The sequence below is a fragment of the Benincasa hispida genome, unplaced genomic scaffold (assembly GCF_027475165.1).
Source record: "Benincasa hispida cultivar pf3 unplaced genomic scaffold, pf3_genome.v1.1 HicScf1596, whole genome shotgun sequence".
In the NCBI taxonomy this organism is placed as follows: domain Eukaryota; kingdom Viridiplantae; phylum Streptophyta; class Magnoliopsida; order Cucurbitales; family Cucurbitaceae; genus Benincasa; species Benincasa hispida.
The window spans coordinates 1-27,046 of record NW_028325960.1 but is presented as its reverse complement, the minus strand read 5'-3'; the positions used below and the strand labels follow the sequence as shown (position 1 = coordinate 27,046).

The window sequence follows — 27,046 nt, the reverse complement described above, 5'->3', positions numbered from 1 at the left end:
ATGTGGTGTGTTCGAGAAATTTCCCACACGAATATCCCTTTTTGTTTTTCCTTTATCTTCTTCCCAACAAACTTTTCTCCATTCTTTTAGCTGCATCTACCAGTTTTGAGAAATATTTCCATTTTGCACTTACTATGACATAGGTTCGAATTTCCTCTTGTAGACCATTCTCGAACCTCTCTCTTTGAAATGAAGAACATTCAACTGCATGGCTGAGGATAGAAGAAATTTGTTGGAAAATGAGTAAATGAAGTCTTAAGTGCTGACTCACATCACTACAAGAATATAGTATTTTTCTGATGTATAACATCGCTTGGATATAGCTTAAACTACATCAGGAAATAGATCTTCTGACGAATAATAGCTTATCGGAGATTAGTTGGGAAATAGGCATCGAGAGTCATTCTCTCGACGTGCGACGCATACGTGTTGAGAGTTTATCCTAACACCTGACGGTGTATATACCTATCTCCCGACGGGATCAACATTTCATCGGCGGTTGTTACACCTCTCGCGATGGTGTCAACGTCATCGAGAGTTTGCTACACCAACTAGATTTTCTCTTTCAATATCTCGATGTTGTTTAGTTCGTTGGGAGATATGCTTACTCCCGATGTTTTCGCCAGAAGATCAGGCCTAGTTTCTTTGATATATTCCGTTAATTGCTTTTATTTTTATTTTTTAATTTTCACCTTCATATAACCTAAAATTAAATCCAGAACAAGAATAGTTAAGGAAATCTAAAGTTTTCACATGCTTTTATTTTTATTATTTGCTACATGAAAGAGATAGAAGTGTACTAGATAATAATGTCTATATATAGACTAGTGATCTATAAAAATACAACTTGAGGAACATATAGGAGAGAGTGTGATGACCATGTAGTGAACTCGTGTCTCCAGAAAGCCTTTTTTAGAGAAAAGATTGAGGATGCATATTAAGATGCAAACATAGACAAGTCCGCAAGTTTAGATAGTATGCAATGTAGGATAACTCAGGTGCATGTGGGAGTTGTTGGTAGGAAGTTATATAATAAGAACTATAAAACACAACATAAAATATAAACAGAGCCAAAAGGTTAAGAATTCTTTTTGGTCTCTAAACTATCATAAAATGTATCAATTTAACCCCTACATTTTCATTAGTTTCTATTTGGTCCACATACTCTAGAAATGGTACAAATTTAATCCGGTTAAAAATTTTGTTAGCTAACTTGTCATTTATTTCATTTTATTTGTACACCCTTCATTAGAAAATATTGACCTCATTGAAAAGGATACCATTATGCATGATATTGGCTTCAAATCGATAGAAAATATGGATGGGAATATTTTAAATCATACCAAAGCTTAAATGAACGAAAAGAAACACATAAAATCCAAAGCTAACTTACACATCATTCTCCTCTGAGAATGATATAAACAAAAATTATTGATTAATATATGTAAATCTCACCCAAACAATATCATTTCTCAACTATCAATGTATATTATTTTATTATTTTGATATATTCTCTTAAAGTAATTGTAATAGGTAGCATTTTTAGGGTTAATAATTAAGTGTATATCAATACTTTTTTTAAAAAATGCAAACATAGTAAAATGTATAAATGGTAAACCCTATTGTTAATTGACTCCTATTAGCGATGTAGGGTGTCAATTGTATACTCCACGAATTAGATCTAAATTTTCTATTTTTATTTTATTATTATTATTTTATTTATTATTATTATTATTTTATTTGCATTTGGCTATATTTGTTGATACTTTAGTACTCATGGTCACGTTTAAGTGTATAGTAGTATTTTTTTAAAAAAATAAAAAAAAACATAGAAAAGTGTCTCAATGATAGACTCAATTGTGGATGGACTCCTATTAGGGATATAATCTATCATTGGTATATCTGTTGATACATAGTAAATTTTCTTTTGCATTGAGCTATATCTATTGAAACTTTGGGATTTATTGCTATATTTGTAGCTGCATCGTTCTTTTATTTTTAGGGTTTTTTTTTTTAATTCGCTCTGTTGAAAGGTAAAATTGGATGAATATAAGCATATCAAAGTGAAAAAAAATATAAAATATGTATGGTAAAGGAAATGACATGGGTTCGTTAAATGAATATAAACTTCATGTACTTGATAATGTATGGATAGTTCATATCCAATAGTTTTTCCTTTTTATTTTTAGATAATTCATTCTTAACTTTTACTTCAAATATCTTTTTAATTAAATAAAATAGGTTCTATTCATATTTTTATTTTAATAAAATAAAGAGAATCATGAAAAAAGCATCCATCAATGTTTCAACTTTAAAAATAAAATGACATAGAGAGATAGGGGAGAGAGGGGAGAGTGAGACCAATGGGCAGAACGACAATAATCTAATGCTCAAGGGTCAAAATAATTTTATGGGTCAATATATGCCCACGACCATGAGGGATTTGTGGATAATATTTTTTAGGAATAAAACGTATTGGAATCATATAATACAATTTTATATTCTACTTTTTGAATGTTATCAAAGTAAATAGAGAAAAGTGATATTTATATTGTTGGATGATGTTAGTGACTAAATTTTATATAACATTGATACATTTCTAGATGAATACATAAGTATATTTTGATTAATTATGCTATCTACCAAATTTATATTTGCGGAATAAGTGAATCTAAAACATAATTTGAATTACCTACCAAATAGACCCTTATTTATTACCGCTCTTAAAGTACTACCCATTGTAAGTAACTTAAAATATAAAAAAATTTAAAAGTAAATTAAATAGATATAAAAAAATGAGACATTAAGGATAAGAGAAAGGATAAGGGATACAAAAAGTTATAAGATAAGAGAGAAAGGATAAGGGATACAAAAAATTCTTACTTTTAGAAAGGTCTAAAATACCCTTATGTGCGAATATAAAAGAGTAGTGGAATTACTTATTCTCACATCTCTCCTCCAAAGTCCAATCCTTTTAGTGGTAAACTAAAGAGAAAACAATGAGCACACAACTTTTGGTATTTCCGAGAGCTCTCACAATAGGATGGAGTGATAACGAGCAATACTAGAAATGCAACAAGGAGGTCTATTGCGGGTATAATCTTAAACCCAAATTTTATTTGCCTTTACTCAATGTAATCTCTCTCATTATGGTGTTCAAAAATTTGTAGTTATACAATCGAAGAAGCAGAGCTTCTTCGTGTATCTTGGTTTGATTGTTTCTTGGATCTGAGTTCTTCTAATTTCAAACCAAATACTTTGTACACAGTAAATATTGAGGTGAAGTTGAGAGATGGTTGCAATGGATGGGATGGTTCTTTGATCAAGAAAATCGTGTTGCCAGATGGGAATGTGATAAAGTCTGAAGAAATACTATATGGTAGGCCAAAAAACGTGTGGTTCAATATCTTGATAGGAAAGTTTAAACTTGACCAAAGTGGGTTGGTCCGATTTCAGTTGTCTCAATATGATACAAATTGGAAGTCGGGGATTATCATAAGAGCCCTTGTGGTGGAAACATAAAAATGAGCATGAGAACAATATGTTAAGAGATAAATATAAAGTAATAGAATGAAATGATAAATAATAGATCCTTTTACTTACAAGTAAGATGGGTAAAACACTTTGTGTTTTAGTTATGTGATAAACGTTGAATATTATGTAATACCATGTGAAAAGATAAATAATACAACCTTTTGCGTACTAGTAATAAGGTTAGTTTAAACACTGTAGTATGATTTTCAATCAAATATGTATTGTAAATCAATAGAAAGATCTAAGTGAATCATGTTGTTATCATCTGAACATACATAAGTTCTTGTCATCTAACTAGCATGTATGGAAGAAACAATAATTACTAAAATAGCTTTTAGATCCTACAATTGGAAAATGTGATTTTAAACTAATTAAATATTTGAAAGGATGTGATTGTTTTAGCCGTAGAATAAGGTACGTGAGTTGAAAATTCAATAAGGAATAGTATTAAGCATTACATTAAGAGAACAAAATTGGTGATGCTGAAAGAAAACTTTATCACAAGGCACACATTCTTAGGCACGAGAGTTGTTTTATAAGATAGAAAGATTCATCTAGGGTCTGAAGGATTAGCTAGGTTATGTACTTGCCCATGAACCCACCAGTTATGCAATAATGTTGTGTATAGCAGCCAGAGAATAGATTCCACTACAAAAGAGGGAAACGTGAGATCATAGGGAGCATGATCCACTTCAGGTCAGAAGAGGAAGGCAGACCAGAGGCCTCTAGAGCCTCCATAAAAAAGTCAGAGCATAGACAAAACTCCACGACAATAGGGGAAACAAGACTCCAAATCTGTAGCTTTTAAGGAAGATAAGTCGGTTTGTTAGACATGTGTAGATGTCATTAGGGACGATGTTTGGCTGGTATTGAAGTTTGTTTTCGATGTGGCCAGAGAGGACACATGTCGGAGAAGTGCCCCAAGTGGAATGCATATGATAATAGGGGCTAGCCTGCAAGCTCGAATCAAGGTGGTTCAAGCCATCAGCAACAACAGGGTAGAGTGTATTCCACCACCCGATAGGAGGCCAAGAAGTCCAACGCCATTATGATAGGTACATTCCCAATCTTGGGATACTAGCATTAGTTTTGTTTGACTCCGGTTCGTCTCACTCATTTATATCACTAGCATTTGTAAAATATGCCATGTTAGAATTAGAACCCTTATTGTATGTTCTATCAGTTTCTACTCCAACAGGAGAAATTATGTTAGCTACTGAAAAGATAAAGGCATGCCAAGTAGAAATAGAAAATCATACATTAGATGTGACCTTGTTAGTTCTAAACATGCATGATTTTGATGTTATTGGGATTGGTGTCCTAATTCTCCTGATAGTCTCGTAGTTTGTAAATATTTTGTAAACATATTGTTATTAATAAAATAACTGTTATTTGATAAGTTTTTACTCAATCCAAAAAACTAAGATCTGAGGTTATTTTATGTAACTTAAGCATGTATGTGGAGACATACAAGTGGATCATGCCTTAAGTAATAACCTAAATGCTCTATAGTAGATGGATAAAGGAGGGATACCTTATCCTGATGACACTACGGATACGACCCGCTTTGTAGATATTACAGATATTGTAAAGTGCTATATATGGTCTGATCCTGACCATTCATGTGGAGACATGCGAGTGGAAATATCCTATATAAAGAGTTTGTATAAGATCAGACCACAAAATGATTAGTCTTTTTATATAACACCGTTAATAATTGAGACTTACATTTCACTAGAATGACCATAGGTGACATGACCTTAATCCTGAGTGAGTTGGAAACTCCTGTTCATGAGAATGATCCTTTGATTTGTATAGGCGAGAGTGGCTAGAATGACAACTCAATAAGCCTACCATTTTGAGGATGCGTCTGACTGGGGAGCTGGGAACTCAGTTACACAAGACAGAACTCATTCCTTCTCTGAAGCAAGGGTAAGCAGATAAATTGCTCCCTTAAGAGCTGATTTCGGGTCTTGAACATAGTGGTCACACCTTCTCCTGGCCCGAGAGGGCTTAGTCATAGTAGGACTATGACATATTGTTTATTAGAGGAATCAACGATATTTAAGGAGTTAGATGTAACTACAAGGGAAAATTGGTAAATTGGCTCAATTATAATTACGAGCGATTTGTGAAGGGTCATCGCATTGTTGATTGGTTATATCCAATGGACGTAGAATATATCTTTAGTGTGAAGAGTGTAACTGTCGGTCTTTAGTGGCATGCCCGACAATTAATGATGGTGAATATCGTGATTAAAAAGTTTAGTTAGTTATTCACGTACCATTAGAGCTTTAAGCTACAGGTCCATAAGGTCCCCTTGGTAACTCAATGGGTTCAAGTTGAGAATCAGATTTTTAGTTAATTTGAAGTATTCAAATTAACAAGAGGAAATTCAATTATATGTGATATAATTGATATGATATATTTGATATATTATTAATCGGAGGAATTAATATAAATATGATTTATATTAAATATCATAAAATAGAAAAAGAACTATAGTTTATATGCTTCATATGATGAAATATTAAAACTATAGGTTATAAATATAATATGATAAGTTGGTTATTGTGCGTATTTATAATATATTAGTAATGTGATAATTAATTATTATTTTTCTCTTATAACCAAATTGAGTGGGAGGTTTTCCACGGTTATGGTAACTGTGAGATAAAAGAAAAATGGTTTTCTAAAAATAATGATGATTGTTTTTTTTATTCGAATTAATCTCACAGAAAAGCTATCGAGTAAAAGTGTTTTACTAAACGATAGCATAGAGAGACTACACAATGAGTAAATGAGTAACTTATCTCCCACTTGTCCTAATGCCTCGGAAGACTAATGTACAATACAAAACAGTACAAAATACAATAAACTAGGGCATACTCTATACCCCAGTAACATCTCCCACTTGCCCTAGACAAGGTGCCACATACCCCATAAACCCAGACTCTCCAGATGACCCTCGAACACTTTAACCGTGAGAGCCTTTGTAAACAGATCAACAACATTGTGCTCTGACACGATCTTTGTGACAATCACATCACCACGATGCACAATCTTCCTGATCAAATGATACTTTCGCTCTATATGCCTTCCTCGTCGGTGACTCTGATAGAATTTGCCACAGCCCCACTATTATCACAATAGAGTATGATCGGCAAAGACAAATTTAGAACAACTTCCAAATCGGTAAGGAATTTCCTAAGCCAAAAAACCTCTTTAGTAACTTTACAGATGGCTACGTATTCAGCTTCCATAGTGGAGTTCGCAATGCATCCTTATTTGATGCTTTGCCATACTATAGCCCCTCCATTCAGAGTGAACACTGACCCTGATGTTGATTTCCAAGAATCTTTGTCTGAAAGTCAGAGTCTGTGTATCCTGTAAGAATCAAATCCTTATTTCCATATACGAGCATATAGTCTCTCATTCTTTGAAGATACTTGAAAATCGTTTTGACAGTTGTCCAGTGATCTAATCCTGGATTGGACTGATATCGACTGACAATCACTACTGCATAGCAAATGTCCGGTCTAGTACATAATATTGCATACATAAGGTTACCAACAACCGATGCATAGGGAATCCGTTTCATTTCCTCAATCTCTTGAGGTGTCCTACGACACTGCTCCTTAGACAAATTAATTCCATGCCTGAAAGGTAATAAACCCCTCTTGGAATTCTACATTGAGTACCTGATCAACATTTTATCAATGTACGATGCCTGAGACAAGGCCAACCTTTTGTTCTTACGATCCCTTATGATTTGGATCCCCAAAACAAACTGCGCCTCTCCTAAATCTTTCATTTGGAATTGGACGGCTAGCCATGTAACGACCTAACCCCCTAAGATTCAAGTTAAGCCTTTACCAAATACATGCATGCATGGAACCTAAAACGACACCATTTTTCAGTGAAATAAATGCTAAATAAATAAGGTAAATTCAAAAGACCTTCATTAAATTCAAATATTATAAACAGACGATAGGGTACCCATAAATCATAAATGATAATAAATAGGCCTGAAAAAAAATCTTAATAGTAAGTTTCAAACATCAAAACTGAAAGTTGAAAAACATGAAAAGAAATCTAAATATCATGAGCAGAAGCATAAAACTGGTCCCAGTGGCTTGATCACGAATTTCACTTGTCAATCGCTGGTGCATCTCTTCCTTTACCTGAAACAATAACATGGGAAAGAATGAGTATAAATTACTCAGTAAGTAACCCCACTACTGGGGTCAGGCTAGACATCTATGTTCTCTAGAAACCTACCTCTAGTGGAACATATAAACTTCTCTAGTCCTCATGGGACACGTACATATATGAAAAAAACTGATTTCTTCCCTACTGTAGTTAAGTATGCCCACTACCTCTAGTAAGTCTCGTAGGACTCAAAATCTCTGGTGAATCCTGAAGGAAACACAACCCATGGGGAATCCTGAAGGAAACATAACCCCTGGTGAATCCCAAAGGAAACACAACCTCTGGTGGGTATCTAACTAATCAGTGAGGACACTATCACAATCTCAACATCACAAGTATCACAACATGGCTCTATAACATACATATACATCTCTTCATCATAGCTCTATAACATACGTTTGCATCTCATCATCCTCAGATTCAGCATGATCTCCAATAACAATAAAATACTCAAATCATACTAGTATTCAAACATCTCTATGCGCAACTAGTCTTTTAAACCCTCATGTCAGCAACACACATGTATACAAAATATAATCGCTTGTGTGCACCAGTAAAGGATTTATCATTGCACTGCATCGGTTTCAGTCATGCATATTTATGTCACACAAAGAAGTAATGTGCATGGCTTGCAAACAAAACAATGTAAAATCACATGCATGCACCAGTAAAATATTTGTCATCGCACTTCATCAATTTCCAAACACCATACATGTATGAACAAAGCCGAAACAATGACATATACATGCATATCAAATATCACACACCAACACGCAGTAGGTAATCAATAAAAAATCATTCATCACCACTAGGTCTTAGAGTCGATGTCAAAAGAGTCACCTTGAAATATACTTTGGACACATGATAGATGCCCACCCTGAGTGATCCTTGGCCAACTATCACTCTTGAAGCCAACATAAACCACTCCAAATTAGTTCAAAAGTACAAATAACACGCTCCCTCATGTCACAAACCAATCTACATACTTTACTCAATTACTTTAAGATTCTCTAAACATACCATTAGAGGCTAACAAAGGGTTCAAAACATCATTCAAACACTTACATTCAATCCTGGAAAGGAAATTATGGCAACAATTAATCCTTATCGAATCTTACTAAAGAAGCTCAGACCTTGCTAGTTGACGTTCAAAAGCATTTGAACTTGCAAATCTAAACATTAGACATTATGGACAATCCAATCTTCAAGAAAACACTCAAGCACAAACTGAAGCTAAAACTTCAAACCATCAACTCATACAACACCTTTTAACCATCACGTACTACAGTCCAAAGTTGTGAATATTAATAAGAGTTCCTATACAAAAATTCAACGACTTGAAAACACAAAACTCACGTATTACGAAACCAAACCATATTTGTAGACTTGTAGTCTTGACATAATAATCTCACCTTGTCTTCCAACACAACTAAACTTTTATTTTAGTACTTTTCTTTCCCACACACTTACCTCAACTAAGGTCATTATTAAGGTGTAAATAATCCGATAGCTCGAACAATTCAGACTATCCAACCCAAAATATAACGGTTGAGTTGGATTAGTTTTGTTTTTGGGTTGGGTAGGGTTGAATCTTTTCTATTTTTGTTGGGTTGGATTTGATCGTGGATTGACTAAAAAAAAATTTGACTTGACCCAACCCAACCCGAATTATATATATATAAATAAAATATACTATATATATTTTTGTTTGTTTAAAGTTTGATTATTTTGTATTAATTAATTTATGATTTTTAAAAATTTTTCTTTTAAAATTGTTATGATATTTGTCTTTATTTGAAGTTTCCAATAAATATCTTAGATATTTGGTATTTAGCATTTGAATTTTATAAGATTTTAGTTATTAGTTATGTGTTGTATATAAATTTACATTTTTTTAATTAAAAAGAAAAAAACAAGTTATAACCTAACAACCTAACCTAACCCAATCCAAATTTTAAGGGTTGGATTGGGTTGAATTAGAGACTTTATTTAGGTTCTTTGTGTTGTCAATCTAACCAACTCGAATTTTCAAGCTAATCCAAAAAACATCTTCAACCGAATCCAATTCATGTACACCCCGTCATTACTCTTAAAGGTGACCTTTTTTCCTATCCAAGTGAGGCATATAATCAATACACAAAGTATGTTTCTAATCATAGCCTTCCTCGAATCTTACACATTGATTTGAAACTCAAACTCTTTATAAAAGCCTCTCCACTAATTGAGATTATAATCAATATCTCTCCGTCTGCATATGCGATATTGGTTTAAAATTGACATCTAAAGCCAAAATTGTTTAGTGGAAACTATATTATTGTTACTTTCACGAAGATTTATGGTCTTCAAATATCAACTACTATCTAGTTTTGATTAGGAAAAACTAATTTATTATACTCATGAAGATTTTGATTTCAATTTATCCCAACACCAATGAAGTTTCTATTTTGTAGAAAGATTTTGTTGTGAAATTTTAATATTAACTACTAGTTATTATAGATGTTTAACCTTTAAATGAGATTAGTAAATTTGAGATGTTTTTCTTCATCAAATTAAGTATAAAACGCATATGTATTTGTTCATTGAGGAGATGTTTAATGTTTTGTCATAAATTCAATTAGATATATAAAAAAACGAGACAGTTGCAAATATAGACATTGGATCAAAAGTATTAGTAGATATAATATGATGTAAAAAAATTTGCAAATATGACAAAATTTAAATAGTCTATCAATGTCGACCATATAATTGGTAGGAGTCTATCAGTGATAGACCATATCATTCGGAAGAGTCTATCAACGATAGAAGTCTATCGTTGATAGACTTGAGGGTCTATCAATGATAGAAGTCTATCCGGATAGATTTGAGGGTCTATCAACGATAGAAGTCCATCGCGGATAGATTTGTCTAAATTTGCAATTTTTTTAAATGATGTTATACACTCGGTTATTATTCTTAAAAATGCTACCAATTGCAATTACCCTAAAAAAATTCTATAAGAACCTCTCTTGCAAAAACAACTGCCCAACCTACATCTCCAATCTTTTGTTCGATATAGATATAAAGGTAAAGATTATATTGTATATGCATACATATGATTAATAGTATATGTACATTGTTTTCCTTAGCATAAAAGTGTTGTATCCCAAAATCTATTTTTATCAAAAGGAGCAATTTGTGGACAAACTTTATCCTACTTTTTTCCTTTAACTCTATGATTTCAACATTGATAATATTGATATATATGTCACACTGGAACAGCCTCCCATGGCTTGGACAATGAGGTTGCTGGTGAGTTCATCTCTTGCTGTGCCCTCTGCCCTCCAAATGTAAATATAACAACAATTAGTGATGGTACCAATAATGTCATTGTTTAATTTCATTTGTTTCTTAGTTCAAAAGATTTTGAGGTAAATAAATAGTTTAACTATGGAAGCCATGTTGGATATTTTGTTTGGTTGATGACTTATAAATTAATCTTTCTTTTCGAATCTTATACCACCGGTTTGGATTGATTAGAGAAAAAGTATTTTTTTAAAAAAAATATTTTATTTACCGGGAATTTTCACAAATAGAAAAATAGGGAAAACTATTTACATAAAATAACAAAATTTAATCATTTTAGATTATCAGTTTCTATCACTGATAGACACTGATAGATTTTTATCAACCTCTATCAGCTATAGACTTCTATCAATTTATATCATTGATAGACGTTAATAGAGTATAAAATTTTTCTTTATTTAAACTCTTGATAAAAAGAGTATAAAATATATTTTGAAAGTGTTTCAATAACTGTTTTAAAGAGTTGTCGAACATTTTAATATTTTCTAAAATGACTTATTTTTAAAATTAAATACTTGAAAATTAAATCAAACACATCCTTAATTTATCAATCATGACCATATTGGTGTTTATTTTGTTTGATTTGTCTCTACTCTTTGTAATGCCTTCAATATGTTGTATAGTTTCATCGGTGTTTTAAAGTTGGTACCTATTAACATTTATAAATTATGAAAATATATTCATCTTATATCGTCAGAAAATTATTGTGATAACTATTTAATCCATTTTAATAAAGAATATCTGGTTTTGATAGATTAAATTTAAGATTTATTGAAGGTATAAGATAAAAATCTAAAGATTGATAGTACATGGATAAAATGGAATGAATTAGAAAGTACAACACCAAAAATAATATTTTAACTTAATAACAATTATTAGAAAAAGGAATCATGTACGAACTAAAATAACTTTAATTTAAATCCTACTTTGATCTCTGTACGTTTTTTTCACTTACAATTTTCAACCGAATTTTTGTATCATTTAAATACTAATTCATTAACGCATAAATACACATGAACATATCAGTTGAAAAAAATAAGACCTTTTGACCCTTGTATAGAATTTCAATCCGGGGGAGTTTGAGCACTCCATGCCAAAGTAATTTCTATTTTATGGAACCATATTTTAATAACACAAACAACAATTGCAAATATAGTGACCATATCTAAATTATTAGTAGTTATAATACAATACAAAAAATTTTATACATATAAAAAAGGGCAATTATCAATTTAATTTAAACCTTAAGCTAAGAATTATATCAATTTAAACCTTAAACTTTGGAGGTGTATCAATTTAAACTCCGAACTTTGAGATTTGTATCAATTTATACCCAATTTAATAATTATATCAATTAAACCTTAAACTTTCATAAATATATGAATCAAAATTCTAAACTTTCATAAAGATATCAATTTAATCTCGAACATTCGTAAATGTATCCAAATAAAACATAATAAAGAGTTTAAGTTGATAAAATTATGAAAGTCCACGGTTTAAATTGATGCACTTATAAAAGTTCAGAGTTTGAATTCAACAATTATTAGTTTAGGGTTTAAATTGATACAATTCCAAAAGTTCAAAGTTTAAATTGATACAACTATTAGGTTAGGGTTTAAATTGATACAATACCCAAAGTTCAGGGGTACAAATTGATACAAAACCCAAAGTTTAGGAGTACAAATTGATACAATATTCTAACCGTCTATCACTAATAAATTTTGATTTTTACAATTCTTTAAAAACGTTGCAATACACTTAATTAAGAAGTATTACCCATTGCGATTATTAAAAAAAAAAAAAAAATAGACGAGTTTTTTTTCCGTAGGGACCCAATTAAGAATTTAACCTAACTAGTATTAGTGAAAATAAAAATGGTAAGTAAAATTATTAATTACTAACCTCGTTAGCGACTGTATTTTGCCAAGCTTTGTCCAATTCCTCAAAGACAATGTCTATTGTGGGTCTTCCTTTACTTGATTTTGCCACACAAAGAACAGCAACTTGTAAAATGGATTCAAAATCTGCTTTATTTACGTTTCCTTTTAATCTCGGATCTTCAAAATCACTCAATGCTCTTAACCCCATGTTTACATCTTTTGCCTGAAATCATACCATATAATAAATATTCAATCTTCAATCCCCTAAAGTTTATTGATTTGATTACTACACATCAAAAATATATCTTCACTAATTATTGGTAAATATAAATTAGCCAAATCTAACAATTTTTTCATACGAACTATAGATATTTATGTGAATTTTAGGCTATACGCAAGAGTTCGTCGTAGCACCAACTTTGGTTCGACAATAAATTAAATAAACAAATAAGTGCAATCTAACATACATCTAACTATTTACCTTGATATCTATACAAAAACAATCATTTGGGAATAATAATGTGGGGCCCACTTCATTACCATTCGTCCAAAATGTATTTATATCATGCATCCCTTTTGTATGAAATAGCAAAAAATAATAATATTAGTTTAATTCTAGAAAAAAAAAAAATTGTACATGACAACACTTAAATATCAATACCTATATTTACCTTGATATCTATAATTAAATAGTTAACTCTTTTCTTTTTGTTTTATTTTGTTTTTTCTCAAAATAAGTATAGTTCAACCGGCATGATGTCTTAGAGATTCGATTCTCCCACCTCACATATTGTTGAAAAAAAATAATTCGACTTCATAATAAGATAAGAGATCAATATTCATGACTAAAAATATTTAAGAATGACACTTTTACTAAATATTTATTTGAGTATGTAAACATGGTCTCAACTAAACTAAATTTAATTGTGAATTAAGATGAGAAAAAAGAATAAAAAGAAAACAAGAATATGATAAGTAGAGGGAAATGAAGGATATGAAAATGGTGAGATTATTGAAAACTAACCTTTCTTGTTAATTGATCTCTAGCATCAAGATCCAAATCAATGACCTTTTGACCAGATAAAAGCTGAAGAGCCACAATGCCAAAACTATAAATATCACTTGCACAAGTGAGTTTGGCATTGCTCATGTATTCAGGATCCATATAACCAATGGTTCCTCTAACATCTGTGAATGCTTTTGTCTCATCCATTCCCAACATCCTTGCCAACCCAAAATCTGATAGTTTTGGCTCCATTTTCTCATTCAAAAGTATGTTGGTTAACTATCAAAATAAACAAAAAAAAAAAAAAAATGGTAAATGTACCATTAACTTAAACTTACATGTAGTTTATTCACACTACAACAATTTTGGATTTCAATGTCGGTTGAAAATAGTGGTCTCGAATGTATAATGTCAGTTGCAAATTTCATTAAAGGGCTTTAATGTCGATTGCAGCCGACATTGAAGATAGTGTTATTAAAGCCCTTTAATGTCGGTTTAAAACCGACATTAAAACAACTGACATTAAAGGACTTTAATAATACTATCTTTAATGTCGGTTGTTAACCAACATTAAAGCCCTTTAATGTCGGTTTAAAACCGACATTAAAGTGCGGAATTCTTGTAGTGTTAGAAATTGTTGCTATTACATTAAGCCTAAGAACACATCTTCCTTCTCGAGATTTCTTTCTTCCTAAATCACCGATTCACCCAAGCTTATGTGTGAAAGCAAATTTAATATATCATATCATTTAACACGTCCCTCAATACTTATGGACTTGAAATATGAAGAAAACCCAACAAGTGCAATCTACTCTGATACTATCTTAAATCATCAATTGACCTAAAAGTTTAAGCTTAAGAGCAAAAGTAAATTTAATTTTATAGTGTTAGATCAATTTTTTCAAAACTCAATCTAAGTTTTGGAAAAAAAAAAAAAAAGAAAAAAATAGTTTTTCACAACTATACATATATATGAAAGATGAAAAAGAAATTTGATAGAAAAGAAGTACATTTGTTAAAAATCAAACAGTGACCAAACAGAATCTAAATGATTACGAAAACGAATTTTAAATTTCTAATTTTATTATTGTTATGTTACTTTTTTATTAAATTTTAAAAATAAGGAAATTAGCATGAGACTAAGATGTTACCTTAATATCTGTATGGACAATGCAGCCATCTACACGTTGATGGAGATACCTCAGTGCAAGAGCACAATTTCTCAAAATCCGTACTCTTGAATTCCATGTTAGTACTGTGTCTTTTCCTGAAAACATCCGAATAGTATTCCTAAAATATTATGATGATTTATTTCATAATTCACAAAATATTTTTAACTAGTTTTATATAAACTTATTTAAATGGGTTCTACTTTTCATATTATGATTGATTGATTACGTTTTCTGAGGAGTAAATGTGGCGTTAATTGTAATTTTCTTACGTAAAAACCCAATTAGTGAGAAAAAAAAAATCAAATTTTACCCTTCAACTTGGTATCATTAATCATTTTTACTCTCAACTTTAATTTTCTCAAATGTAACTCTATGTTTAGATAATTAAAAGTTTACTACCTTTGTTTATAACTTTGAACATGAAAAAAAAAATCTAAAATTTCTCATGTCTCATTCGACAATCTTATTAGTTATATTTCTTTTAATGATGGTTTAAAAAACCAAACTAAATTTTGAAAACAAGAAAAAATACAAAAGAAAACATGTTGCTAACAAATTGCGTTATCTCCTATTTTTTTACCTTTCAAATTGAAAGTTTGAGGTAAACATTAACCATTGGTGAAAAAAAAAGGCAAGTAATTAAAGAGGAGATGAGAAGAATATTTACTCAAGAGATGCTGAGCCAGGTTGCCTTGTTCACAATACTCATACACAAGATACTGCTCCCCATTCTCAATGCAGCATCCCAACAGGGACACCAAATGTGGATGCCGAACCCTAGACAACCCGTCAATTTCTCTAAGGAACGAGTCCGACGTGTTGCTCTGAAATATCTTTTTAATGGCGACTTGCTGCCCGCTTGGCAGTATCCCCTTGTACACCTGCCCAGCGCTGCCCCTCCCTAGGCTCGTCCTCTCGCTCCCGAAGTCAAGCGCCCTGTCGATCTCTTCCTTCGCGAACTGATACAGTCCTGACCACATTGACGTGTCGTTCGAGGGAGATGGTTTGCTCTTCCTCTTCCTCTTGCTAGCGTTCTTTACTAGGAGGACGATGAGTAGCAAAACCACCACCACCACTATGGCGGCCACTATGGCTTTCGCTACTGAACCTGTCATGTTTTTAGATTCGTAGGAAATTATTTGAAGGGGTAGAAAAATGCAATTATGACGGGCTTTAAAGGACTTGAAATGAATGTCTCATCTTTTCATGTTCATTTCTTCATTGTTGGTTAATAAGGTTATGTTCTTAATTGAGTCTCAATTCAAATTTTATAGTTTGAATTAGTCTAATTTCAATTTAGGTGTTATAATTTAGGCCATTTGACCGAGCATTTTAAAATTTTAAATTGTCATTTATGGTTTTGTCAACATCTCCTCGACAATGTTACTAAACACATTTTATTCTCATGATAATAAGGTAGCATTTTCTATTTCACTAATGCTACTAATTGTTAATTAGTTTCACGAGAGATTTCTAGAGAAATTTAGTTTGTAGAGTTGAACTTAAATTTATGTAAATTTAATCTTTTGATTATATCGAACATGTATATTTATGGGAAGAAAGAATCCATACATAATAATGCAAATTCCAATCATACCTTTGATTTTCAAGTAGCCGGAACCTGATACTAGAGCCAAACAAAGAAGAAACGGGATTAGAAGCCTTCAAATCTTACAGATCCTTTTCACAAAAAAAAAAAAAAAAAAGCTCTAAATCTATAGAAGAGAAGTATTTTAAACCATTCCTTGTGGATACCAAAATGTGAAGAAAATTAAAATTTAACCAAATTAATAAGACCATTATTTATTATAATAATAATAGTTTTTGTTGTCCCTCTCATTTGAAGAAATTTAGAATTTAGTTTTAATAATTTGATAAAACCTCATGAATAATTTTTATGATACGACAAAATTCAAATAATTTGGATGATTATGAGAGTTTTATCAAAACTATATAGACTAATTTCTAAATATAAAGCATAGAGACTAAATTCTTTCATCAAACTATGAGGACAAAATTTATAATTTAATTTTTTTTTCGAACTAAAACAATTGTTAAATTTGGTAGTTGCAAATATAGTAACAGGCCAAAGTATTAGCCGATATGACCCAACAAAAGAATTTACAAATATAGCAAAATTAAGATCTAGCTCTCAGGGTGACGTCTATCAATAATAGATTATATCGCTAGTAGAAGTCTATCAATAATTAATTTTGTTATGCGCAAATTCTTTGAAAAATTTGTTTTACACTTAATGGGTGTTTGGGTTAAGGTTTTGGGAAGTAGGAGTTGGGAAGTGTGGAATTGTGAAATCCACTTCTATCCACGTGTCAATAAGTTCGTGAGCCCATAACTACAAGGCATCAATATTTAACTCTTTACATCGTGGGCCTAAAAAATTTACAACTCCATATATTTGAAAAATGTGACCTTGCCCTAGACACCCTAGCAATTAAGCCTAGAGTATTAACAAATATATTATAATATAAAAAAAATTATAAATATGACAAAATTTAGATAGTCTATTAGTGATATACCATATCGTTGGTAGAAGTCTATCACTGATAGACCATATCGCTAGTAAGAATCTATCAACAATATAAATCTATCAAAACTTTACTATCTTTACAATTTTTTAAAAATAATATTATACACTTTGTTATTATCTTTAAAAATATTATCCATTGTAATTACCCATAATTATTATCCTGCAAAGTGTTGGATTACCCTAAATTTTAAGTAAAATATGAAGAAATTTTTTTTGACAACTTACTCAAAATGTCCAAAGCCGGCAAGCATTGGAAGATGGCATCAAAATCAGAGCGATTCCCAATCCTACCAGCGGCAACAGCGACAACAGCAGCAAATCCACAAGCACTATTCTCATTTTGATCATCACTCTGAACCTGTAAATCATCCATCATTGCTCTTTTTAACTCTGCCACCGCCGCCAAACACCCACCACAAAACCCATCAAATTCCGCCGCTGCAAACCCAGAGCAGTTCTGCACCGCCGCCTCGTACCTTGCTCTGCAGAAGCGTTGGCAAGAACAGGAGCGTGGAGCAGCGGCTGCCGGTGGTGTACATATTCTGGAGGCCGCAGCCCATCAGGGAGACGGAGGGCTGCCTGGAGAAGGGGCCTGTGCAGTTGTCCCACTGCTCCTGAGAAAGAAATAGGGATGTGGTGCCATTGTGGGCCTTGAGGTTTAGGGCTAAAGCCTTGGCGGCGGCATTGAGAGCATTGCGGCAGCAGCGGGTGGTGTATATGGCGTGAGGTTTAGGGCTAATGCACTTTAACAGAGGAATCAGAAATTAATGCATGAGAGATTGCCTATAAGAGGGGAAGCAACCTGCAGAGTTAAGAGATTAGACAGTTAGAATTTTTACAAGAAGCCAGTATTTAGAATCACTTTGTCGTCTGCAAGCAAGAAGTAGGAGGATGACCACCATTCCACCGTTGATAAAGAGGTGATGCCGGATAGAAGCTCGAGAGAGATATCTTCTTCGACTCCTCCATCTAGTTGGACATAACAAGCATTAAAAACAAGCCAAAGAGGACAAGAGATTGACCTTTGCGGCTTGACTTCTTCCTTTTTATCTTACATTTCCATTTACCATTCTATTTCATTGAACTGAGATTGTTGTATCAACATTTATTATCTTTAATTCAATCTTATTTTCGATCATATTCATTATTTCTCCATCTGTTTACTTTCAAAGTTGTTTGTGTTTGTGAACTTTCTAGATTGATGAGAGCATGAAATTTTTTGCCTAAGTCTTCCTGATCAGTTGATTAAAGTGAAAAAGTAGTTAAGTCACTCGAGAGAATATTTTAACCATTCAACGCATCAAGTCAGCACGTAAAGTAATTTTAGAGATAGAATTGCTCATGTCTTTCATCTGTTCCTTGTAACTAACACATGCACCTTAGAGATATGATTATGTATGGCATTTGCATCGAGAGATGTTGGACATAGCATGAACTAAAGAACATAATTTCCAATGCACTACACATACACTTAGACTGTAAAAAAAACATCTCCAACATCCTCATCCCGCTGTCATTGTGGATATTGGCTTGCTATTCTTACCAAGTTATCAACGCATACCATTTACATTTAAAGCCATTCATCCACGAATCCCTTTTTCCCTTTGAACTTCTATTTCTTTTTGCATGCGTGCCATTAGTTTAGTATAAAATACTAATGCCTCTCAATTAATTAGGAAAACTCTGCATTTGATCCGAAAATAAACCCTGCATTAGTACATTCTAGAGTCCCTACGTTCAACCCTAGACTTACTAGGAAACTTAGGAGATTTATACTTGGGTCTAACTTAAGAGAACTTGTACGCACTAACAAGGTGTGCACACATCTATCATCGATGCACGCCTTATTTTCATACCAAGAGATAGATCACTCATTCATCCATCTTTACTCATCATAATCCTTCATCGCCATTTACATTCATCATCATATGCACATTTAGAATCAAAATTACGGGCGAACAATTTTTCTGAAGAAAATGCTTCCATCGACCGATTTTACCTCATCTTATCTACCCTGCGGACCAACCTTTTCTTTAGCAAATTAATTCATGTCAGCAGCTACTTCAGCATGTGACCTACTCCATTTTCCTTCCCTAAATACTTAATTTTTTTAAAAAAAAAAAACAAAAGATTTCTCCTTTAAATTTAGTAAATTAAACCAAGTAATTTCTCAAATTTTCCTTCAAAGAACTTCATAATTTTTCCCCACTTCTAAATTTCCTCTCGGGTAGTTCAACAAATTTCTACTTGAGTTCCCTTCTGCCTTCCGTTTTTCTTTCCTTTTACTATCAACAAACTTTCCCTTTTCTTAGCCTATTTTTCCACTTTTTAACCGATTACAATTGAACTAACATTTAAAATATTAGATTAATGTTACAAACTACTTGGTACACAGTACGGTACACAGTACACCATTTACTGTGTACCAAGTATGTTATTAACATTAGATTAATCAATATTGAACTTTGGAAGAATAATGAAGGGTTTCTACGGCTTACAAATTACTATCCCTTTTTGGGAATTTCATCCTCAAAATTCAGGGAATGTGGTCCAGACTTAAAACATTAAATAAATAAAAAAATCACAATAACAAAGCCACAAGATTTAAAGTTGCTGGTTAATAAATTATTTATATATCTCATACATTACTTACCGACCATTCCACAACTATTAACATATACCTTAAACCTATTTATAACTTCAACACCTATAACTTGACTGGTACCCTTCATCACCGGTGTTTACAAGCATTGCTTATACATCCTTATCTTTTTTACATCAAATGCAGACATTTTCTTTTCAGGTTATTAGGTTGTCTACATCTATAGCATGTATGAGTTTTGCTAGAATACTATCCCAAATGATACCTATTACATACTAAACACAAAGGTCTCCCTCTAACACTAGCAATAGATTCCTTAGGTTTCTCAGTACGAAAATTTCCCTCTATTCCTTAAATTTCTTTACTCGAACTCAACTTGGAACCCAATGTACCTCCATTCTTGGATTTAAAAGATCCTCTATTAGATACTCTAGGTGCAAATCTTTTACTCCTTTCACTCTTATATGTTCAACAAATAGACTTGGAGTTTTAGATCCACTACCACTGTATACTATTCCTTCTTTGTTTTCTTCCACCACACTCATTTCCATCCTCATAGCAACTTCCACTAGTTTAGAAAACACATTCCACTTAGCATTGGTTGTTACAAGGGTACGTATTTCTTTCTTCAATCCTTCCTCGAATCGTCTACATAACTCTTTTGTCAATCTTGAGTTGTCTTTAGTCCTCTACAATAATTTTAAGATTATTAAAGTAGTCTGTACCAGCTCAAGACCAACCGATTTCCCTTAATAAACCTAAATATGGACTAATGCATCACATGGAATACACCATTCAGAAGTAACTCTTATCCACTGTTTCCTGTAGTTGGATCCTCAACTCTCTTTTCAACTCTTCCAAAACCAACTTGTACGATGTTGGAAACGTCATTACTGTCCTATGTACCATGTTAGACCACTTAGGCGAACATCTAGGAATTTCTTACATAAATAATCAATCTTATTAACTATAGTTTCTTGCACATAACTCAATAACTATGCTATGTTGCTATAATACTTACCTACCTTCTTCAGCAAGAACATAGTACCTAAAAGGATTCTTCTGCCACTCCTTTAAGGTATTTCAAGAATTAATCCATTTTTGGATAACTCAAGATATCAAACCATACAACTATGCCACTAGTACTAACAAACCCACATAGTCAAGAAAATAACACCACACACAAGAATTCAACCCATAAATATTCTATACAATGAACTTCCAGACAACAAATTACTCTTTTGCATAATACCCCCATGTAACAACTGTAGACACTTTTTCCTATATAACCAAGTTATCTATAGTTATAACATACATTGGTTCCCGTCAAACACGAACCCTAGTGATGCTTGTGACAAGATGAACGATAAGGTTGCACATCTACACTTGCTATTGATTCTCTAGGTTGTGTCTTACTTGGCTGCCCAGACAAAACTATAGGACAGATAGAGCCTTCTAACCTTTAGTTTTCTCTTCCTGCTTGTATTCCTAAATCACGCCTTAATTTGAAACTTCCTCCACTCATGACTCTAGGTGTAAATCTTCTATTTAGCTGTTCATGTGGTGTGTTCGAGAAATTTCCCACACGAATATCCCTTTTTGTTTTTCCTTTATCTTCTTCCCAACAAACTTTTCTCCATTCTTTTAGCTGCATCTACCAGTTTTGAGAAATATTTCCATTTTGCACTTACTATGACATAGGTTCGAATTTCCTCTTGTAGACCATTCTCGAACCTCTCTCTTTGAAATGAAGAACATTCAACTGCATGGCTGAGGATTTTCCTTTATCTTCTTCCCAACAAACTTTTCTCCATTCTTTTAGCTGCATCTACCAGTTTTGAGAAATATTTCCATTCTGCACTTACTATGACATAGGTTCGAATTTCCTCTTGTAGACCATTCTCGAACCTCTCTCTTTGAAATGAAGAACATTCAACTGCATGGCTGAGGATAGAAGAAATTTGTTGGAAAATGAGTAAATGAAGTCTTAAGTGCTGACTCACATCACTACAAGAATATAGTATTTTTCTGATGTATAACATCGCTTGGATATAGCTTAAACTACATCAGGAAATAGATCTTCTGACGAATAATAGCTTATCGGAGATTAGTTGGGAAATAGGCATCGAGAGTCATTCTCTCGACGTGCGACGCATACGTGTTGAGAGTTTATCCTAACACCTGACGGTGTATATACCTATCTCCCGACGGGATCAACATTTCATCGGCGGTTGTTACACCTCTCGCGATGGTGCCAACGTCATCGAGAGTTTGCTACACCAACTAGATTTTCTCTTTCAATATCTCGATGCTGTTTTGTTCGTTGGGAGATATGCTTACTCCCGATGTTTTTGCCAGAAGATCAGGCCTAGTTTCTTTGATATATTCCGTTAATTGCTTTTATTTTTATTTTTTAATTTTCACCTTCATATAACCTAAAATTAAATCCAAAACAAGAATAGTTAAGGAAATCTAAAGTTTTCACATGCTTTTATTTTTATTATTTGCTACATAAAAGAGGTAGAAGTGTACTAGATAATAATGTTTATATATAGACTAGTGATCTATAAAAATACAACTTGAGGAACATATAGGAGAGAGTGTGATGATCATGTAGTGAACTCGTGTCTCCAGAAAGCCTTTTTAGAGAAAAGATTGAGGATGCATATTAAGATGCAAACATAGACAAGTCCGCAAGTTTAGATAGTATGCAATGTAGGATAACTCAGGTGCATGTGGGAGTTGTTGGTAGGAAGTTATATAATAAGAACTATAAAACACAACATAAAATATAAACAGAGCCAAAAGGTTAAGAATTCTTTTTGGTCTCTAAACTATCATAAAATGTATCAATTTAACCCCTACATTTTCATTAGTTTCTATTTGGTCCACATACTCTAGAAATGGTACAAATTTAATCCGGTTAAAAATTTTGTTAGCTAACTTGTCATTTATTTCATTTTATTTGTACACCCTTCATTAGAAAATATTGACCTCATTGAAAAGGATACCATTATGCATGATATTGGCTTCAAATCGATAGAAAATATGGATGGGAATATTTTAAATCATACCAAAGCTTAAATGAACGAAAAGAAACACATAAAATCCAAAGCTAACTTACACATCATTCTCCTCTGAGAATGATATAAACAAAAATTATTGATTAATATATGTAAATCTCACCCAAACAATATCATTTCTCAACTATCAATGTATATTATTTTATTATTTTGATATATTCTCTTAAAGTAATTGTAATAGGTAGCATTTTTAGGGTTAATAATTAAGTGTATATCAATACTTTTTTTAAAAAATGCAAACATAGTAAAATGTATAAATGGTAAACCCTATTGTTAATTGACTCCTATTAGCGATGTAGGGTGTCAATTGTATACTCCACGAATTAGATCTAAATTTTCTATTTTTATTTTATTATTATTATTTTATTTATTATTATTATTATTTTATTTGCATTTGGCTATATTTGTTGATACTTTAGTACTCATGGTCACGTTTAAGTGTATAGTAGTATTTTTTTAAAAAAATAAAAAAAAACATAGAAAAGTGTCTCAATGATAGACTCAATTGTGGATGGACTCCTATTAGGGATATAATCTATCATTGGTATATCTGTTGATACATAGTAAATTTTCTTTTGCATTGAGCTATATCTATTGAAACTTTGGGATTTATTGCTATATTTGTAGCTGCATCGTTCTTTTATTTTTAGGTTTTTTTTTTTTTTTTTAATTCGCTCTGTTGAAAGGTGAAATTGGATGAATATAAGCATATCAAAGTGAAAAAAAAATATAAAATATGTATGGTAAAGGAAATGACATGGGTTCGTTAAATGAATATAAACTTCATGTACTTGATAATGTATGGATAGTTCATATCCAATAGTTTTTCCTTTTTATTTTTAGATAATTCATTCTTAACTTTTACTTCAAATATCTTTTTAATTAAATAAAATAGGTTCTATTCATATTTTTATTTTAATAAAATAAAGAGAATCATGAAAAAAGCATCCATCAATGTTTCAACTTTAAAAATAAAATGACATAGAGAGATAGGGGAGAGAGGGGAGAGTGAGACCAATGGGCAGAACGACAATAATCTAATGCTCAAGGGTCAAAATAATTTTATGGGTCAATATATGCCCATGACCATGAGGGATTTGTGGATAATATTTTTTAGGAATAAAACGTATTGGAATCATATAATACAATTTTATATTCTACTTTTTGAATGTTATCAAAGTAAATAGAGAAAAGTGATATTTATATTGTTGGATGATGTTAGTGACTAAATTTTATATAACATTGATACATTTCTAGATGAATACATAAGTATATTTTGATTAATTATGCTATCTACCAAATTTATATTTGCGGAATAAGTGAATCTAAAACATAATTTGAATTACCTACCAAATAGACCCTTATTTATTACCGCTCTTAAAGTACTACCCATTGTAAGTACCTTAAAATATAAAAAAATTTAAAAGTAAATTAAATAGATATAAAAAAATGAGATATTAAGGATAAGAGAAAGGATAAGGGATACAAAAAGTTATAAGATAAGAGAGAAAGGATAAGGGATACAAAAAATTCTTACTTTTAGAAAGGTCTAAAATACCCTTATGTGCGAATATAAAAGAGTAGTGGAATTACTTATTCTCACATCTCTCCTCCAAAGTCCAATCCTTTTAGTGGTAAACTAAAGAGAAAACAATGAGCACACAACTTTTGGTATTTCCGAGAGCTCTCACAATAGGATGGAGTGATAACGAGCAATACTAGAAATGCAACAAGGAGGTCTATTGCGGGTATAATCTTAAACCCAAATTTTATTTGCCTTTACTCAATGTAATCTCTCTCATTATGGTGTTCAAAAATTTGTAGTTATACAATCGAAGAAGCAGAGCTTCTTCGTGTATCTTGGTTTGATTGTTTCTTGGATCTGAGTTCTTCTAATTTCAAACCAAATACTTTGTACACAGTAAATATTGAGGTGAAGTTGAGAGATGGTTGCAATGGATGGGATGGTTCTTTGATCAAGAAAATCGTGTTGCCAGATGGGAATGTGATAAAGTCTGAAGAAATACTATATGGTAGGCCAAAAAACGTGTGGTTCAATATCTTGATAGGAAAGTTTAAACTTGACCAAAGTGGGTTGGTCCGATTTCAGTTGTCTCAATATGATACAAATTGGAAGTCGGGGATTATCATAAGAGCCCTTGTGGTGGAAACATAAAAATGAGCATGAGAACAATATGTTAAGAGATAAATATAAAGTAATAGAATGAAATGATAAATAATAGATCCTTTTACTTACAAGTAAGATGGGTAAAACACTTTGTGTTTTAGTTATGTGATAAACGTTGAATATTATGTAATACCATGTGAAAAGATAAATAATACAACCTTTTGCGTACTAGTAATAAGGTTAGTTTAAACACTGTAGTATGATTTTCAATCAAATATGTATTGTAAATCAATAGAAAGATCTAAGTGAATCATGTTGTTATCATCTGAACATACATAAGTTCTTGTCATCTAACTAGCATGTATGGAAGAAACAATAATTACTAAAATAGCTTTTAGATCCTACAATTGGAAAATGTGATTTTAAACTAATTAAATATTTGAAAGGATGTGATTGTTTTAGCCGTAGAATAAGGTACGTGAGTTGAAAATTCAATAAGGAATAGTATTAAGCATTACATTAAGAGAACAAAATTGGTGATGCTGAAAGAAAACTTTATCACAAGGCACACATCTTTTAAAACACTCATGTTTTTTAAGATAGAAAGATTCATTAGGGTCTGAAGGATTAGCTAGGTTATGTACTTGCCCATGAACCCACCAGTTATGCAATAATGTTGTGTATAGCAGCCAGAGAATAGATTCCACTACAAAAGAGGAAAACGTGAGATCATACGGAGCATGATCCACTTCAGGTCAGAAGAGGAAGGCAGACCAGAGGCCTCTAGAGCCTCCATAAAAAAGTCAGAGCATAGACAAAACTCCACGACAATAGGGGAAACAAGACTCCAAATCTGTAGCTTTTAAGGAAGATAAGTCGGTTTGTTAGACATGTGTAGATGTCATTAGGGACGATGTTTGGCTGGTATTGAAGTTTGTTTTCAATGTGGCCAGAGAGGACACATGTCGGAGAAGTGCCCCAAGTGGAATGCATATGATAATAGGGGCTAGCCTGCAAGCTCGAATCAAGGTGGTTCAAGCCATCAGCAACAACAGGGTAGAGTGTATTCCACCACCCGATAGGAGGCCAAGAAGTCCAACGCCATTATGATAGGTACATTCCCAATCTTGGGATACTAGCATTAGTTTTGTTTGACTCCGGTTCGTCTCACTCATTTATATCACTAGCATTTGTAAAATATGCCATGTTAGAATTAGAACCCTTATTGTCTGTTCTATCAGTTTCTACTCCAACAGGAGAAATTATGTTAGCTACTGAAAAGATAAAGGCATGCCAAGTAGAAATAGAAAATCATACATTAGATGTGACCTTGTTAGTTCTAAACATGCATGATTTTGATGTTATTGGGATTGGTGTCCTAATTCTCCTGATAGTCTCGTAGTTTGTAAATATTTTGTAAACATATTGTTATTAATAAAATAACTGTTATTTGATAAGTTTTTACTCAATCCAAAAAACTAAGATCTGAGGTTATTTTATGTAACTAAGCATGTTGGGAGACATACAAGTGGATCATGC

The 27,046-nt window shown here is 32.2% G+C and overlaps 1 protein-coding gene and 2 long non-coding RNA genes across 6 annotated transcripts; 2 read left to right on the top strand and 1 right to left on the bottom strand.

Moving 5' to 3' along the window:
* The first annotated feature begins 2,937 nt into the window (after positions 1 to 2,937).
* On the top strand, positions 2,938 to 7,923 carry LOC150030903 (uncharacterized). Of its 4 annotated transcripts, XR_016526375.1 has the most exons (4): positions 2,938 to 3,094; positions 3,171 to 3,379; positions 4,430 to 4,589; positions 5,353 to 7,923. It is a non-coding gene; the product is annotated as an uncharacterized LOC150030903 (long non-coding RNA). The 4 variants fall into 4 exon arrangements; XR_016526372.1 differs by lacking the exon at positions 5,353 to 7,923 and having other exon boundaries at positions 4,430 to 4,933; XR_016526373.1 differs by lacking the exon at positions 5,353 to 7,923 and having other exon boundaries at positions 4,166 to 4,933.
* A 3,067-nt stretch (positions 7,924 to 10,990) lies between these two features.
* Positions 10,991 to 19,680, bottom strand: LOC150030902 (proline-rich receptor-like protein kinase PERK2). Its single transcript, XM_090309380.1, has 9 exons — positions 19,611 to 19,680; positions 18,534 to 18,663; positions 18,232 to 18,429; positions 17,920 to 18,176; positions 15,814 to 16,254; positions 15,126 to 15,241; positions 13,993 to 14,253; positions 12,991 to 13,191; positions 10,991 to 11,059 (listed from the first exon to the last, which is right to left on the bottom strand). Exons 1-9 carry the CDS (start codon positions 19,678 to 19,680, stop codon positions 10,991 to 10,993), a joined length of 1,743 nt encoding a protein of 580 aa, XP_090165506.1.
* A 5,293-nt stretch (positions 19,681 to 24,973) lies between these two features.
* On the top strand, positions 24,974 to 25,757 carry LOC120069161 (uncharacterized). The gene is made up of 2 exons (XR_016526376.1): positions 24,974 to 25,127; positions 25,204 to 25,757. It is a non-coding gene; the product is annotated as an uncharacterized LOC120069161 (long non-coding RNA).
* The last annotated feature ends 1,289 nt before the right edge of the window (positions 25,758 to 27,046 follow it).

Excerpts from the sequence above, each read along its gene's own strand:
- LOC150030902 (XM_090309380.1), bottom strand. The coding sequence starts at position 19,680 with ATGGAAGCATTTTCTTCAGAAAAATTGTTCGCCCGTAATTTTGATTCT. Across the intron at positions 18,664-19,610 it reads ATGTGCATATGATGATGAAT|ATGGAGGAGTCGAAGAAGAT; the intron begins GTAAATGGCGAT and ends ATGTCCAACTAG. Across the intron at positions 11,060-12,990 it reads AAAATACAGTCGCTAACGAG|AGGGCACAGCAAGAGATGAA; the intron begins GTTAGTAATTAA and ends TTTGGAGGGCAG.